Raw genomic sequence first — 19,769 nt, forward strand, 5'->3', positions numbered from 1 at the left:
ATGATGGAAGGAATAGACTCTGAAGTGTCCCTATTCGCAGATGATTTGAAGTTGATGAGAAGAATTAAATCGGATGAGGATGAGGCAGGACTGCAAAGAGACCTGGACAGGCTGGACATGTGGTCCAGAAACTGGCTTCTCGAGTTCAATCCTGCCAAATGCAAAGTCATGAAGATTGGGGAGGGGCAAAGAAGACCGCAGACAAAGACTACAGACCTCACTCAGGGAGAAAGATCTTGGAGTGACCATAACACCGAGCACGTCACCGGAGGCACACATCAACCAAATAACTGCTGCAGCATACGGGCGCCTGGCAAACCTGAGAATAGCGTTCCGATACCTTAATAAGGAATCGTTCAAGACACTGCACACTGTGTATGTTAGGCCCATACTGGAGTATGCAGCACCAGTCTGGAACCCACACCTAGTCAAGCACGTCAAGAAGTTAGAGAAAGTACAAAGGTTTGCAACAAGGCTAGTCCCAGAGCTCAGGGGAATGTCGTACGAGGAAAGGTTGAGGGAAATCGGACTGACGACACTGGAGGACAGAAGGGTCAGGGGAGACATGATAACGACATACAAGATACTGCGGGGAATAGACAAGGTGGACAGAGACAGGATGTTCCAGAGAGGGGACACAGAAACAAGGGGTCACAACTGGAAGCTGAAGACTCAGACGAGTCACAGGGACGTTAGGAAGTATTTCTTCAGAGTCGTCAGGAAGTGGAATAGCCTAGCAAGTGAAGTAGTGGAGGCAGGAACCATACATAGTTTTAAGAAGAGGTATGACAAAGCTCAGGAAGCAGAGAGGGAGAGGACCTAGTAGCGATCAGTGAAGAGGCGGGGCCAGGAGCTGAGTCTCGACCCCTGCAACCACAATTAGGTGAGTACACCGGCCGAGGAGAGCAGACGTCAGCTACCGTTACTTGGAAAAAAGGACTGTGCCTGTTTTGTGGTGATGGAGTTTTATGTACCACATACCCATCCTGTGGGCGATAGTCAAAAGATTACAGAGTCACATAATGGGTCTAATGACTCGGCCGTAAAGTTTTGAAAGCTAAACAAGTTACGGTGATAATGAACTGTTTACATGTTTACATCTGGTTACAATCGTAGTGAGTTATTTATGCAGACATAAATTAAGTCGTAGAGCCTTTTGTGTGAGAGGTGTCCATATAAAGAGAAGGAAATTATTAATATGGATCATTTTCTTGGGTAAGAATAAAGTATACAACATATTAAGGAGAAACAGGATAGCACAACAGTATAATAGTCCATTTGTTTATATACAAGATGGGTGAAGGACCTGGTGTAAGTACTGCTGCTGTGACTGTATACTCTACCTGGAGACAAGAAAACCAGTAGATGGACGAATAGAATGACTGAGAGTGAAGAAATTCAAGTAAGGCAAGAAGGATTAATAGATAAATTAAATAAGGAAAATACAACTTTAAAAAAGAAATACATGTAGAAGTAAGTTTATTTAAGTACAGGTACACATAAGTACAATTATCATACATTGTGTAAATTACCAAAGATAACCATAAAAAGTCATTGACTTATTTCCACTGGGGTCCTTGAAGATTTAAAGGCTACTTTACAACAAATGCAGAAGACAGTGAGTGAGTAAGCCGAGGTGATGAATGAGCAAGCCGAGGTGATGAATGAGCAAGCCGAGGTGATGAATGGTGATAGGTCAGAAATTATCTATAAACAAGGATAATATTGAGAAGGATATGAATTGTTTCGTGAACTACAAATCTAAATTAGAAGATAGTTATGCAGGAATAGCTAAGCATAAGACAGGATTAGAGCAGCAGCTGCAGCTAGCACAAGATAATTCTGAAAGTGTTAAAAGTTTAAAGGAGAGGAAAGGTCTGGAAAAATGTACCTCTAAGACTGAAGATAGCTTTGTAAAATTCACTCGAGAAAAGACAGAGATTGAATAACAGGTGGTACTGACTCAAGAATTCACTGCTAGAGCCAATATTAGTCAAGAAATTTAAAAGTAGATCGCAGATAAAATAAGGTAACTCTGTGTTATTGAGGGACGCTGTTGATAGAAAATGTTACTGGTTTTGGTTGTGTTGAAAATGAAAAAAATCACGAATAGAAAGAATCAGAGGAAAAACAATGCATAAATGAGATGACAAAATGTACTGTGCATTTTAGCCTTCAAGAGCATGTTGTGACATATAGACCTATTGGAAAATATAAGAAAGACAAGCATAGGCCACTGAAAAATAACATTTACACGGATTAAGCATAATGGAGAACTTAGAAAAAAAGTGGCTAACAAGAGGTCGCTGTTGCAAATTGAGGAAAAAGTGGAGTGGAAAGGATAGTAGAAAAATTTTCTTCTCGGACAGACTGGTTAACCAGTGGTTAGTTAGTTTAATATGTTTATTATGCACCCCATCATACCCATCCTGTGGGCGGTAGTCAAAAGATTACAGAGGTACATAATGGGTCCAGGAACTAGGCCCTAAAGTTTTCATATCTGAACAAGTTACAAAGGTAATGAACTCCAGATAGGTCTGGTCACAATCATGGCAAGTTACAAAGGTATTTACAGATTACAGGGGTACATAATGGGTCCAGGGACTGGGCCCCCAAAGTTTTGATAGGTGAACTAGGTACAAAGGTAATGAAGTCACAAGTTACAAAGGTAATGAATCATGTAAGTAAGTAAATTTACTTACGTTTATACATGGTTACAATCATTAACAAATTATAAAGCAATGAGCAATTCACACGTCAACACCCGGTCACAACTGCAATGAGTTATCGGTGCAAATATTAATTTAATTGTTGGATCACAGTGAGATGCATTAAAAGAGGATTTTTTTTTATATTTTATTTAAAACCAATACAGTTTAACATAAAAATAAAGAAAAAGTATGGATCTCAATCAAATTAACTGACAAACAGATTTCACCTATATGCTCGCAAGATATTGCTGCAAAAACATACAATAATAACTTACGGCAAGAACATAGCTAAAAAAAAAATACTGTCACAGGGTCATGAATTGACATATATACACATTCATTGATGCAAAACCTTGCATATATATAAATTGTACATATAACATGACATCTGACAAAGGCTCAATACACTTGAACATAAAATATACAAAGAAGTTACATCAGCTAAATCCCATCCTTCGCATATTATAATCAAAAAACCAAAACCTAACATCATAATCTTACTAGAACATCTACATACGTATCCCTAACAATACAGCTTTACATATACCAACATACGAAAAAACAAACTGTCTAGATATGTCTGTATACCATACAGACTAAAACTTAACATCAAGAACTTAGCATTGACACCAAACCGGTATCAGGGTACAGACCAGAATTATAAACTTTAAAAAGAATCGAATCATACATATATAAAGTATTACATAACGTCTGACCCATGACTAAGGCTCAATACATTAGAAAGGGATATATATTTACACACACTCACACACACACCCACACACACACACACACACACACACACACACACACACCCACACACACACACCCACACACACACACACCCACACACACACACCCACACACACACACACCCACACACACACACACCCACACACACACACCCACACACACACACACCCACACACACACACCCACACACACACACACCCACACACACACACCCACACACACACACACCCACACACACACACCCACACACACACACCCACACACACACACACCCCCACACCCCACACACACACACCCACACACACACACTCACACACACACACACACACACACACACTCCCACACACACACACACACACGCACCCACACACCCACACACACCCAACCACACACACACACACCCACACACACACACACCCCCACACACACACACACACCCACACACACACACCCACACACACACACACACACACACACACACACACACACCCACACACACCCACACACACACGTACACACAAAAAGTTTCACAACATCACATTAATCAGATGCACTGTATGCACAAAGCAAAACAGTATCTAAGTATATCTCATCGTGCACACACTCAGCACATAACATAAAGACAAACTAAAACACACTTCCTGTCGCAAAGAACTTATTCCTCAAGAATCGTGTCATACAAGACTGATACACATCAAAATTATACACCTCAATCTCCCCTTTATTTCAGCCATTTCATCCATAGGAAAATTATTCCCCCCCACCCCCGCCCATAGCAACCTCTTAATCTATCCTCTAAATAGTTAGCCAGTCCATATTTTAAATTATTAATACGTTTTCCTTCTCTCACATACTTGCACAAGGGATGAACATGGGGAATATATAATAGCTAAATTCAAATCCAAATACCTACAAAAACCTCTCACAGTGATAAACATCTACAGAGTTCCACAATCAAACATTAGCCAATTTAGTCAAAACCTAGGAAGTATGATAACTGCTGCACGCATGAACAAAGATCACTTACTACTCTCAGGTGACTTCAATATAAATCTCCTGCAAGACCAGGACCCACACGTTACTGAATTCACAAACACAATGAGTAGCTGCATGTTGCTACCAACAGTAACAAAACCTACAAGAGTTACAGAGACTAGTGTTTCCCTACTTGACCACATCTGGACCAACACCATATCCCCTTTAAAATCAGGCATAATTACAGATAATACCACAGACCACTACCCTACTTTCCTCATAACAACTCTTGGTAAAATACCCCAAGACACTACTAAAGTCACCTTCAGACTTCACAATGAGGCAGCCATTAATAACTTCACAACAGCAGTAACAAACATTGACTGGCACACTGAGCTAGAAATCTATACGGATATTGACGAATGTTTTAATAATTTTCTAAAAAAGACCCAATACCTTTATAACAAGCACTGCCCTAAAAAAACTAAACAGATGACAGCTAAGAGACTGAACAGTCCCTGGCTAACACCCAGCATTCTCAAATCCATAAATACAAAACACCGATATGAAAAACAGTACAGAATGGGTCACATAACCAGAGACCAAACAAAACGTTACTCGTCAATCCTAACCAGCCTGATAAGAAGGGCAAAAAAATTGTATTATGAGAACAGATTATCCAACTTACGAGGTGATATAAAAAAGACCTGGAAGACCCTATCAGAAATTCTGGGAACAAAAAAGATATCACGAAATAGCGAAATAAAATTAGCAAAATCAGATGAACCCCAACTCCCACCAACAGAAACAGCAAACAGACTCAATGATTTCTTCTCCACTATAGGTCAAAACCTTGCCAATAAAATCCCAAGCTCAGATACCCCACCAAATGACTACCTCACTGGCAACTACCCGAACACACTGTTCCTAGCTCCGACTAACCCATACGAAGTCTCCCTTATTATCAACGCACTGAAAAACAAGGCAGGAGATTTAAATACCTTACCACCCTTTATATACAAAAAAGCGTCACAAGTACTATCACCAATCATTGCAACACTCTTTAACAAATCCATTGAATCCTCCACCTTCCCTACAGTTCTCAAAATAGCAAGGGTCATCCCGATCCATAAAGGAGGAGACCAAACAGAGTTGAATAACTATAGGCCAATATTCAATTTACACCCTCTCTCAAAAATCTTCGAAAAATTAATTCATAAACGAATCTACTCCTACCTCATCTCCCAAAACATTCTCAACCCCTGCCAATTTCGATTCAGGCCTAATAAAAATACTAATGATGCTATTATACACATGCTAGAACATATATACACTGCAATAGAGAAAAAAGAAGTCCCACTGGGGATCTTCATTGACTTACGTAAAGCTTTTGATACAGTTGACCATGACTTGCTCCACGTAAAATTGTCACACTATGGTATTAGAGGGCACTCCCTCAACTACCTCAAGTCTTACCTCAGCAACAGAAGCCAATATGTGTACGCAAATGGGGCAAGCTCTTCCGCACAACCAATTACAGTTGGTGTCCCACAGGGAAGTGTCCTTGGCCCTCTTCTCTTTCTCCTATACATAAATGACCTACCAAATGCTTCGCAATTACTCAAACCCACACTTTTTGCAGATGACACTACATACGTCTTCTCTCACCCGAGCCCAGTCACGCTAGCCAATACTGTAAACACCGAATTACAGAAAATATCTACCTGGATGAGGACTAACAAACTTACACTAAACATTGACAAAACCTACTTCATTCAGTTTGGTAACAGAGCTACAGATGTACCTCTTAACATAACGATAAACGGATCACCTATCACAAAGCTAACAGAGGGAAAATTCTTAGGAATCCACCTCGATAATAGACTCAAATTTCATACACATGTACAACAAATTTCTAAGAAAATTTCCAAGACTGTAGGCATACTATCGAAGATACGGTACTATGTTCCACAGTCAACCCTCCTGGCCCTTTATCACTCTCTTATTTACCCCTATCTCACCTATGGAATTTGTGCATGGGGCTCAACAACAATTAACCATCTCAGACCACTAATTACCCAACAAAAGGCTGCAGTTAGAATGATAACAAATTCTCATTACAGGCAACACACTCCACCAATATTCAAAACACTCAACCTACTCACCATACAAAACATCCATACTTATTATTGCACCTATTACATACATAGAACACTTAACTCTGATATTAACCCTCCCCTCAAACATCTCCTTGCCAACCTCAACAGAACACATGACCATAACACAAGGCACAGATCACTCTTTGATGTTCCTCGTGTCCATCTCACGCTATGCAAAAACTCAATGCACATAAAAGGCCCTAAAATCTGGACTTCATTACCTGTAAATATAAAAGAAACACTACCTGTTTACAAATTCAAGTCTCTTCTCAAAGTTCACTTACTCACTCAAAACCAAATAAATACTGAATAACTGAACCTTATAAATTGTATATCCAAAATGTTACTCACAATTATATCACATAAATGTTAAACCTAGGACCCAATCTAACTTTGTTATTTTTTTAAATACACTACCTAACAGAATACTCCATTCTACTGAATGAACAGCAATGCATGCAACCATATGACCTGTCTTTGTAATACTCATTTGTGCTTTATAGTTATCTGTTTACAATAATGTTTTATCACTGATTTCATCATTGCTTAGTTAATCTTAAGTTAATTTTAAGCCAGCCCGTAATGCTATGCATATAAGTGGCTTTGGCATGCTGCTCTTACCTGTATTTTTTTTGTACCTCTGTATGTATGCTTAAATTTCTAAATAAATAAATAAATAAATAAATAAATAAATACATAAATCCTTTCTTTTGCAACACAATCCCACCATGTCACAATGTCATCCACTCCCTGTTCTTCCACACTAAGCTCCCTCCATAGGACTGAAAACCCCTCCAACCCCTCCTCATCACCTAACACACTTATATTTAATTTCCAATAACTTCTATATATGTCCGCGAGCGTCCCCCACCCAACCTCCACCACCACTGCCCTATGATCTGACATTGTAGCCTCCACAGTACTGAAAGATTTCACATCCACTCCCTGAGAAAGGTACACTCTATCTACTCCCTGAGAAAGGTACACTCTATCTACTCCCTGAGAAAGGTACACTCTATCTACTCCCTGAGAAAGGTACACTATCTAGTCTCGCAGCATATCCACTCCTAACAAACGTATATTCAGTCTCCCACACCGCCCCCCCCAAGGCATCACGTAACCTAACATCCCTTAATAAATCCCTAAGAGCCACAGACATATATCCAGCCCCTTTTGGGTCCACATCAGCCACCCTGATTACACTATTCCAGTCCCCACCAACTATTGCCACCTCTGGCAGTGCACTTAAGAAAAACACAAGATCCTCACACACAAAATCATTCTTTACCTTTATGTTATTTTCTGCCGGCGCATACACACTCACAAAAGACACACGCTTACCCATCCACCACCCATCCACACGCAACACCCTCCCTCCCCCTCCTCCCTCGCTTCTCTGCAAAACAAACGGGCTCGTCTCCTTTATTAAAATTCCCACACCACCTTTTAGACGGGGAGATGGCAGGGTAACTACTCGAAATCCTGCCACCTCCAACACCCTACCCTCTTTAAAATTGTGCTCCTGCAGGAACACAACATCCACTCTAGATTTATTCAGGAAATTAAGAAACCAATTTCTCTTCATACCGCTACATAACCCATTAACATTTACAGACATACACCTAAGGCCTATTAAAGTTTCCACCCCTGCTTCCTCTCATCACTCTTTACAACTCCAGAGCTTGAATTTAAGTTTGACACCTTCAGAGTGCTCTCTTTCCCTCCCCCCTTCTTCCGGTGCCTCCTATCATGGCTACCACCACCTACACCACTACCTTCGCACTTCACCTCAGTCTGTTTCCCAGGCCGTTGTGCAGGCATAAGGACGTCATCAGAATCTGACGTAGCCGCCCTCTTTCTCGTGACCGTCATGTTACACATTTCTTGGTCAGATATTGCCTCTCGATGAACCTCCACCTCTACCTGAGAATGGTTTAATGATTCAACGAACGACTCCAAACCACCATCACGTCCCAAACTATCATGTCTCCGACTTTCTGGAAGCGACGACTCTCCTATGACACCACGCTCAGATGTAACGTCCCTCTCTGGCGGTAACAAAGTCTTCAACACCTCCACCAATTCCTCCTCAATCTCAAGAACCTTCTCCTGTAATTGCTGCTCCTCCTTATCCACAGGAGACGATACCTGATCAGGCAGCTGGGGGAGGGACTCCAACTCACCGCCAGTCCTGTGTGCCCGATCCACTATCTCGCTCCACAAAACACCACGCCCTCCATCCGATGTTTGTTTCTCACCTGCCACCTTTGAAGCAGGGGCTGCGACTTCCACCACAGGTCCAGGCACACGTCTTCGCTTGTCACAGGTCGCCGCTATGTGATCATACTCACCACATAGGCGGCACGTACGTCGTTGTCCTGGGTACATTACCATGACCTGCGTCCTGAAATCTTGGAGATACACGTAGGACCGTATTGGGTGCCTCAAAGTCATTTTGAGGTTGAAAGAACCCTCTGGAAAACCAGCATAGGCACCTGTCGCCCACGTACCATAATGAGCATAATGCACCGTCCCATACGTCTCAAAAACTTTCCTTATATCCGCCTCGTCCGCCTCAAAGGGAACGTTGCGTAACTTGATCCAGGTATAATGCCGTGAAACATCTACCATTCTTACACTGACAGCTGGTGTGACGCTAAGACTTACGTCCTGAAACCTGGTGACTAACGATTCATAAACCGTAGCTGATAGCCTGTCTTTGTCCACCTTGTCAATTCCTCTCAGTATTTTGTATGTCATTATCATGTCCCCCCTATCTCTCCTGTCCTCCAGTGTCGTCAGGTTGATTTCCCTTAACCTCTCCTCGTAGGACATACCTCTTAGCTCTGGGACTAGTCTTGTTGCAAACCTTTGCACTTCCTCTAGTTTCTTTACGTGCTTGGCTAGGTGTGGGTTCCAAACTGGTGCCGCATACTCCAATATGGGCCTAACGTACACGGTGTACAGGGTCCTGAACGATTCCTTATTAAGATGTCGGGATGCTGTTCTGAGGTTTGCTAGGCGCCCATATGCTGCAGCAGTTATTTGATTGATGTGCGCTTCAGGAGATGTGCCTGGTGTTATACTCATCCCAAGATCTTTTTCCTTGAGTGAGGTTTGTAGTCTCTGGCCCCCTAGACTGTACTCCGTCTGCGGTCTTCTTTGCCCTTCCCCAATCTTCATGACTTTGCACTTGGTGGGATTGAACTCCAGGAGCCAATTGCTGGACCAGGTCTGCAGCCTGTCCAGATCCCTTTGTAGTTCTGCCTGGGCTTCGATCGAGTGAATTCTTCTCATCAACTTCACGTCATCTGCAAACAGGGACACCTCAGAGTCTATTCCTTCCGTCATGTCGTTCACAAATACCAGAAACAGCACTGGTCCTAGGACTGACCCCTGTGGGACCCCGCTGGTCACAGGTGCCCACTCTGACACCTCGCCACGTACCATGACTCGCTGCTGTCTTCCTGACAAGTATTCCCTGATCCATTGTAGTGCCTTCCCTGTTATCCCTGCTTGGTCCTCCAGTTTTTGCACCAATCTCTTGTGTGGAACTGTGTCAAATGCCTTCTTGCAGTTCAAGAATATGCAATCCACCCACCCCTCTCTCTCTTGTCTTACTGCTGTCACCATGTCATAGAACTCCAGTAGGTTTGTGACACAGGATTTCCCGTCCCTGAAACCATGTTGGCTGCTGTTGATGAGATCATTCCTTTCTAGGTGTTCCACCACTCTTCTCCTGATAATTTTCTCCATGATTTTGCATACTATACATGTCAGTGACACTGGTCTGTAGTTTAATGCTTCATGTCTGTCTCCTTTTTTAAAGATTGGGACTACATTTGCTGTCTTCCATGCCTCAGGCAATCTCCCTGTTTCGATAGATGTATTGAATATTGTTGTTAGGGATACACATAGCGCCTCTGCTCCCTCTCTCAATACCCATGGGGAGATGTTATCTGGCCCCATTGCCTTTGAGGTATCTAGCTCACTCAGAAGCCTCTTCACTTCTTCCTCGGTTGTGTGCACTGTGTCCAGCACATGGTGGTGTGCCCCACCTCTCCGTCTTTCTGGAGCCCCTTCTGTCTCCTCTGTGAACACTTCTTTGAATCTCTTGTTGAGTTCCTCACATACTTCACGGTCATTTCTTGTTGTCTCTCCTCCTTCCTTCCTTAGCTTGATTACCTGGTCCTTGACTGTTGTTTTCCTCCTGATGTGGCTGTACAACAGTTTCGGGTCAGATTTGGCTTTCGCTGCTATGTCATTTTCATATTGTCTTTGGGCCTCCCTTCTTATCTGTGCATATTCGTTTCTGGCTCTACGACTGCTCTCCTTATTCTCCTGGGCCCTTTGCCTTCTATATTTCTTCCATTCCCTAGCACACTTGGTTTTTACCTCCCTGCACCTTTGGGTAAACCATGGGCTCATCCTGGCTTTTTCATTATTCCTGTTACCCTTGGGTACAAACCTCTCCTCCTGAGTGTGTGTGTGTGTGTGTGTGTGTGTGTGTGTGTGTGTGTGTGTGTGTGTGTGTGTGTGTGTGTGTGTGTGTGTGTGTGTGTGTGTGTGTGTGTGTGTTTATGTGTGTGTGTGTGTGTGTGTATGAATTTGTATATGTGTGTGTGTGTGTGTGTGTGTGTGTGTGTGTGTGTGTGTGTGTGTGTGACTCAACAATCAATATATGCACCAATAACTCACTACAGTTGTGACCGGGTGTGGAAGTGTGAATTGCTCATTACTCTAAAATTCGTTCATGATTGTAGCCATGTATAAACGTAAGTAACCATTCTTACAGTATTCATTACCTTTGTAACTTGTGAGTTCATTACCTTGTACCTAGTTCAGCCATCAAAACTTTGGGGCCCAGTCCCTGGACCCATTATGTACCTCTGTAATCTGTAAATACCTTTGTAACTTGTCATGATTGTGACTAGACCTACCTGGAATTCGTTACCTTTGTAAATTGTGAGTTCATTACCTTTGTAAATTGTGAATTCAATACCTCTGTAACTTGCTCAGCCATCAAAACTTTGAGGCCCAGTCCCTGGACCCATTATGTACTCTGTAATTTTTTGACTACCGCCCACAGGATGGGTATGGGGTGCATAATAAACATATTAAACTAAACTAAACTGATAGCAGTTTAACGAAAATTCTTTGGCCTCCGTTTAATGCTACACCATACAAGTCACTATCTTGTATGCCATATGTCTCCCGGATGATCTTTGGACTTGCGCAGAACTAGGCGTTATCGTTCCTTTAAGTAGCTCAATGCCTACAGTATTTATCCGGCGTCTCAAACTAACCGCCATCTTGACAATCACAGTGCACCTATGTTGTTAACAGAGGCGTGACAGCACCACTTCACACCACTGCAGCCAGGTAACTGACAAGGGAGCTCGCCTACAAACAGCAGAGGGGTGCAGAGCACAACCGCACTCTACCGTGGTCAGGCAGCGAATGTTCCTAAAAGAGGAATTAGTAAGCGCTGCAACCAATGGAATTTTAACAGAATTATAAAATGAACAAAGTATTGAAGACGGGACACCACGAGCATAACTTTGCCCCTGTAGCTACAAAAAGGTAATTACACACACTTGTCATGACTTACCGGGAAGATAGGAGAGTTGTTGATCATCTCACCGAAGATACATCCCACAGCCCACAGGTCGACCCCCTCGTCGTAGTGGCGGGCACCGTAGAGTAGTTCAGGTGCCCGGTACCACCGTGTTGCCACCTGTGGCCAATGATGAGGGTAATAATTAAGTAAATTTTTAATAAGGATTTGTGTACATAGCATGCAAATAGTTTTTAAGAATAGTCTTGACGGAATGCAAGTAGATAACTCAATAAAGTCGTATAATGTTACTTATTTCTATTGGGGTTCCACCTGATACCTCACTCATCTCATACCTCACTCAATGTATCACCTGATACTTCACTCATCTCATACCTCACTCATCTCATACCTCACTCAATGTATCACCTGATACCTCACTCAATGTATCACCTGATACCTCACTCAATGTATCACCTGATACCTCACTCAATGTATCACCTGATACCTCACTCAATGTATCACCTGATACCTCACTCAATGTATCACCTGATACCTCACTCAATGTATCACCTGATACCTCACTCAATGTATCACCTGATACTTCACTCATCTCATACCTCACTCAATGTATCACCTGATACCTCACTCAATGTATCACCTGATACTTTACTCATTTCATACCTCAATGTATCACCTGATACATCACTCATCTCATACCTCACTCAATGTATCACCTGATACCTCACTCATCTCATACCTCACTCAATGTATCACCTGATACCTCACACATCTCATACCTCACTCAATGTATCACCTGATACCTAACTCATCTCATACCTTACTCAATGCATCACCTGATACCTCGCACATCTCATACCTCACTCAATGCATCACCTGATACCTCACACATCTTATACCTCACTCAATGCATCACCTGATACTTCATTCATCTCATACCTCACTCACCTGATACATTATTCACCTGATACTTCACTCATTTCATACCTCACTCACCTGATACATTATTCACCTCATAACTCAGTCATATACACATGTCCCGCTTCACAAGCTTCTTTCACACCTTAGCTAGGTCTCTCGCATTTCACTTAACTTAGGTTCCTCACCACTTAGGTCCTAAAGCCTCCTCTAGACAGAATTAAAACCTTTCTGTTCCGAAGCTGATTTCGTGCAAAGAAGTATGCACCACTACTTTGCTCACTCTATTTTTATATTGTTAATAAATTTTACAGGCTAAGAGATGTTATCCTATCTCAGTTCATTTAAAAACCCAGCCTTATCTAAGGTATACTACCACTCCATAGGGTGTGACCCACACTAGTCGGTTAACACTAAGATACCTACTTACTGCTAGGTGAACACGGACACTAGGTGTAAGGAAACACACCCAGTGTTTTCACCCGTTCCGAGAATCGAACCATGGACACTCAAGTGTGTAAGCTGAGTGCACTACCAACAGAGCTACGGGACACTTTACATCGTCCTTGATCCCAAGGCTGTCTTCCTTGATCCCAGTGCCATCTTCCTTGATCTTAATACTGCCTTTGATTCTGTTAGTTTAGGTTAGGTTACGTAAGGTTCGTCAGGAAACAGGACAAACGTTTCCTGCTAGGTTGCCATGTTAAATGCGTTTGCCGAGGTTCGTGCATTTAGAGAGCCTCTCCACTGAGTCAAAAGTATCATATCAACAGAAAGTCATTGGTACTATTTCACAGATACAGGTGTAACTCAAGCCTCAGCCAGGCATCCAGCAGGGAAGTGTCGTCCTCAGTGCCACTTTATTTAATATTATAATTACCGCTTTGCTGAATACTATGCCCATGCTACCCAATCATTACATGATTAGCGCTGCTGATGATACAGTCTTGTATATCACAGGATGCCTGAGCTCTAACTATCCTTGATAGGTTACACTTGTGCAACACCTGGGTATCTGTATTTCAAAAGCGTTTCACCAATCAGCGGCTTTTGTAACCTAGTACAGAGATTATATGCGGAAGACGATGTTACCAGTCCTTCAGTCTTCAAGGACTGATTACCTCAACCATTTCCTGAACTATATAGTATTAGGTTCGCATTAAATCTACATATTATTATTATTATTGTTATTATTATTATTATTATTATTATTATTATTATTATTATTATTATTATTATTATTATTATTATTATTATATTTTGAGAGAAGTGCCTGGGAAATGGGAGGCAGTCAGTTTCGACCCTTGGAAGGAGATCAAGAGCCTATCACCAGCATCAAGGGACTTCCTTCGAGGGGTACTGAGGTAATCATCTCAGCTGAGACTACTAGTACACAAAATCGGCGCCTACTCAGGTGGCAGCCCTTTCTCTCACCACTAGTGACAATCGTACATATTGGAACGTTTCAAGGCTATTCTTGGTCACCTCGTTATCAGACGTAACCTACAAGATGTAATAACACTGTGGGTATCAACTAGAGTAAATAAAGAGTACAGAGGCTTGGATCTCTGAGGGCTTTGGTAGCGTAACATTCCTGGTAGATACATTTTCTTTTATGTTTAGAAAAACTGGATACACCAAAAGTGTAGTAGAGCCTTTTCAATATGATAGTTATACACTAGAAAAAAAAGCCAGCTATGTTCTCCACCACACAGGTTAGGTTTCTTGCATAGGGTAATGAAATGAGTCAGCCTGGGCAGGAAGTCTTCAGGACAATGAGGATATCGTAATGTCAGAATCATCATGATATCTTGTACACATTAAATCCTTGGTTGATAATGAATCATTGTGCTTGCTCCATTGTATAAGTGAATAATGATAACTTGAAAAAGATGCAGACTGAGACGATCTGAATCATCACAGGAAGTCCATATACCACCTGATCCTGCCAGCATCAGAAACCGTGCCACTACAAGAAAAATATTATATTATATCATTAAAATTTTCGAATAAATCCAACTTATATCTTACACAATAACTTTTCCAGACATTCTACTGCTGTTTTCACGAAAGAACTCTAAAACCGTAGGGGTCATACAACACTGTCAGAACAAGTACGTGTTCTCTCAAAGATGTAAAAGCTTCAATATTCCTCCATTTGAAACAGAGACACGTCACCATAACAGCACCGATCACGCTTCTCTACATGCTTCTATTTTTTTTCAAACCGTTGAATGTACACACTGAGAAATGTTATCCTACCTCATGGCTCATGGGATGAGTTTGTTGTGCATAATATTTTATACTGAAACCTACTTCATTTCAAATATACCCCCCCCCCGCCCCAGATATAAGGTGCGTTACCCCCACCTCCCCCGCCCCCTGATCTAAGGTGCGTTACCCTCACTTCCCCCGCCCCCTGATCTAAGGTGCGTTATCCCCACCTCCCCGCCCCCTGATCTAAGGTGCGTTACCACCCCCACCCCCTGATCTAAGGTGCGTTACCACCCCCACCCCCTGATCTAAGGTGCGTTACCATCCCCACCCCCTGATCTAAGGTGCGTTACCATCCCCACCCCCTGATCTAAGGTGCGTTACCATCCCCCACCCCCTGATCTAAGGTGCGTTACCACCCCCACCCCCTGATCTAAGGTGCGTTACCATCCCCCACCCCCTGATCTAAGGTGCGTTACCACCCCCACCCCCTGATCTAAGGTGCGTTACCCCCACCTCCCCCGCCCCCTGATCTAAGGTGCGTTACCCCCACCTCCCCCGCCCCCTGATCTAAGGTGCGTTACCCCCACCTCCCCCGCCCCCTGATCTAAGGTGCGTTACCCCCACCTCCCTCGCCCCCTGATCTAAGGTGCGTTACCCCCACCTCCCCCGCCCCTTGATCTAAGGTGCGTTACCCTCACTTCCCCCGCCCCATGATCTAAGGTGCGTTACCCCCACCTCCCCCGCCCCCTGATCTAAGGTGCGTTACCCCCAACTCCCCCGCCCCTTGATCTAAGGTGCGTTACCCCCACCACCCCCGCCCCCTGATCTAAGGTGGGTTACCCCCGCCTGCCCCCGCCCCATGCTCTAAGGTGCGTTACCCCCACCTCCCCCCGCCCCCTGATCTAAGGTGGGTTACCCCCGCCTGCCCCCGCCCCATGCTCTAAGGTGCGTTACCCCCCGCCCCCCGCCCCATGATCTAAGGTGCGTTACCTCCACCTCCCCCACCCATGATCAAAGGTGCGTTACCCCCACCCCCCGCCTCATGATCTAAGGTGCGTTACCCCCACCTCCCCCGCCCCATGACCTAAGGTGCGTTACCCTCACCTTCCCCGCCCCACGAACTAAGGTGCGTTACCCCCACCTCCCCCGCCCATGATCTAAGGTGCGTTACCTCCACCTCCCCCACCCCATGATCAAAGGTGCGTTACCCCCACCCCCCCGCCTCATGATCTAAGGTGCGTTACCCCCACCTCCCCCGCCCCATGACCTAATGTGCGTTACCCTCACCTTCCCCGCCCCACGAACTAAGGTGCGTTACCCCCACCTCCCCCGCCCCATGATCTAAGGTGTGTTACCCCCACCCACCCCGCCCCCTGATCTAAGGTGCGTTACCACCCCCACCCCATGTTCTAAGGTGCGTTACCCCCAACCCCCGCCCCATGTTCTAAGGTGCGTTACCCCCACCCCCCGCCCCATGTTCTAAGGTGCGTTACCCCCACCCCCGCCCCATGTTCTAAGGTGCGTTACCCCCACCACCGCCCCATGTTCTAAGGTGCGTTACCCCCACCTCCCCCGCCCCATGTTCTAAGGTGCGTTAACCCCACCCCCCGCCCCATGATCTAAGGTGCGTTACCCCCACCCCCGCCCCATGATCTAAGGTGCGTTAACCCCACCCCCGCCCCATGTTCTAAGGTGCGTTAACCCCACCCCCGCCCCCTGATCAAAGGTGCATCATCTAAGGTGCATTATGATCTAAGGTGCCCCCCGCCCCCCGCCCCATGATCTAAGGTGCGTTACCTCCACCTCCCCACCCCATGATCAAAGGTGCGTTACTCCCCATGATCTAAGGTGCGTTACCCCCATGATGACCTAAGGTGCGTTACCCGCACCTCCCCATCCCATGATCTAAGGTGCGTTACCCCCGCCCCCCGCCCCATGATCTAAGGTGCGTTACCTCCACCTCCCCACCCCATGATCAAAGGTGCGTTACCCCCACCCCCCTCCCCATGATCTAAGGTGCGTTACCCCCACCTCCCCCGCCCCATGACCTAAGGTGCGTTACCCGCACCTTCCCCGCCCCACGAACTAAGGTGCGTTACCCCCCACCTCCCCCGCCCCATGATCTAAGGTGTGTTACCCCCACCCACCCCGCCCCCTGATCTAAGGTGCGTTACCACCCCCACCCCATGTTCTAAGGTGCGTTACCCCCAACCCCCGCCCCATGTTCTAAGGTGCGTTACCCCCACCCCCCGCCCCATGTTCTAAGGTGCGTTACCCCCACCCCCGCCCCATGTTCTAAGGTGCGTTACCCCCACCACCGCCCCATGTTCTAAGGTGCGTTAACCCCCACCTCCCCCGCCCCATGTTCTAAGGTGCGTTAACCCCCCCCCCGCCCCATGATCTAAGGTGCGTTACCCCCACCCCCGCCCCCTGATCAAAGGTGCATTACCCCCCCCCGCCCCCTGATCTAAGGTGCGTTAACCCCACCTCCTCCGCCCCCTGATCTAAGGTGCGTTACCCCCACCTCCCCCGCTCCCTGATCTAAGTTACGTTACCCCCACCTCACCCCGCCCCCTGATCTAAAGTGTGTTACCACCCCCCCGCCCCTTGCTGATGGTTACTGATTTACCTTTCTGTGTCTTAAAACACTGATTACATCACAGACATTACAGGTAATAATCACTCACAAGTAACACCATCCCAAGTTCCCCAACACTATCATCTTAACACTTACAGTACACCACCTAATTATTCACAGGTACACTGTCACATGATTTCATCGTCTACCCGTCCTCATCATAGGTAGAGGTTGTTTTGATAAGGACCTGCCTCGCATGGGCTAGTAGGCCTTCTACAGTGTTCCTCCATTCTTATGTTCTTATGACATTCCTTAGGTCACGTGCGTCACACCTCACTCTCCGCCTATATATATAATGTCTTTCTACCTCTGTATGTTAGAAGTGATCAAGGTCCCAGGACCGAAACGTGTCTTTCTAAACCAACTGTCATCACTGATCAGTGACAGGTACACTGTCATCACTGATCAGTGACAGGTACACTGTCATCACTGATCAGTGACAGGTACACTGCCATCACTGATCAGTGACAGGTACACTGTCATCACTGATCAGTGACAGGTACACTGCCATCACTGATCAGTGACAGGTACACTGTCATCACTGATCAGTGACAGGTACACTGCCATCACTGATCAGTGACAGGTACACTGTCATCACTGATCAGTGACAGGTACACTGCCATCACTGATCAGTGACAGGTACACTGTCATCACTGATCAGTGACAGGTACACTGGCATCACTGATCAGTGACAGGTATCACACTATACAGTGAAGCACAGGTTCCTGACCTGGTGGGAGTAGAGCCTCTTCCCCTGCTTGGAAAAGACGCGACACAGCCCAAGGTCAGCGATCTTCAGTTGACCTGTCTCGCTGATGAGCAGGTTGGCAGGTTTCAGGTCCTGTAATAAGATAATCATTTGTTAAGCCTATCGAGAAAGAATAAAAAGACACAATACCGTGACGGGAACAATACATAAATAACCTACACACAGGAGAAAGAAACAAACTCTTGACAACGTTTCGGTCCGACTTTAGTCACAGATAATAATAATAATAATAATAATAATAATAATAATAATAATAAAATTAATAATAATCTATATTTCTATAAGTACATGATGCAACTTATACAGACCATAGCTGACATCAATGGCACACTGTAGAAAGCCCCTGGTAATGCACAGCATTCCGGGCAATTTAGGTTAATCTTGTACCCCAGGATGCCACCTGCACTCGTCGGCTAACTCCCAGGTACCTATTTGCTGCTAGGTGAACAGGGACAGCAGGTGTAAGAAAATAAGCCCAATCTTTACACCTGTGCTGAGGATCGAACCACGGACACTTAATGTGTGAACTAAGTGCACTATGAGTGTGTGTGCGTGTGTGTGTATGAGTTTGTGTATGTGTGTGTGTGTGTGTGTGTGTGTGTGTGTGTGTGTGTGTGTGTGTGTGTGATTATGTGTGTGTGTGTATGAATTTGTATGTGTGTGTGTGTGTGTGTGTGTGTGTGTGTGTGTGTGTGTGTGTGTGTGTGTGTGTGATTATGTGTGTGTGTGTATGAATTTGTATGTGTGTGTGTGTGTGTGTGTGTGTGTGTGTGTGTGTGATTATGTGTGTGTGTATGAATTTGTATGTGTGTGTGTGTGTGTGTGTGAGAGAGAGACTCAGCAATCAACATTTGCACCAATAACTCACTACAGTTGTGACCGGGTGTGGAAGTGTGAATTGCTCATTACTCTAAAATTTGTTCATGATTGCAGCCATGTATACACATAAGTAACCATTCTTACAGTATTCATTACCTTTGTAACTTGTGAGTTCATTACCTTTGTAACTTGTGAGTTCATTACCTTGTACCTAGTTCAGCCATCAAAACTT

At 44.6% G+C, this 19,769-nt stretch overlaps 1 protein-coding gene across 3 annotated transcripts in view; it reads right to left on the reverse strand.

Moving 5' to 3' along the window:
* The window catches only part of LOC128695100 (cyclin-dependent kinase 20), a 91,468-nt gene that overhangs the window by 32,750 nt on the left and 38,949 nt on the right, over positions 1 to 19,769 (reverse strand). For 2 of the 3 annotated variants that reach the window (XM_053785506.2, XM_053785507.2), the window contains exons 4-5: positions 18,680 to 18,790; positions 12,210 to 12,335 (exon numbers count right to left, since the gene is read on the reverse strand). In XM_053785506.2, coding sequence (XP_053641481.1) covers positions 12,210 to 12,335; positions 18,680 to 18,790 — 237 coding nt within the window. The remainder of the gene's footprint in view (positions 1 to 12,209; positions 12,336 to 18,679; positions 18,791 to 19,769) is intronic. The other variant, XM_070091430.1, reaches the window with a different exon arrangement.

Source organism: Cherax quadricarinatus, chromosome 35, assembly GCF_038502225.1.
Source record: "Cherax quadricarinatus isolate ZL_2023a chromosome 35, ASM3850222v1, whole genome shotgun sequence".
Classification (NCBI taxonomy): Eukaryota; Metazoa; Arthropoda; class Malacostraca; order Decapoda; family Parastacidae; genus Cherax; species Cherax quadricarinatus.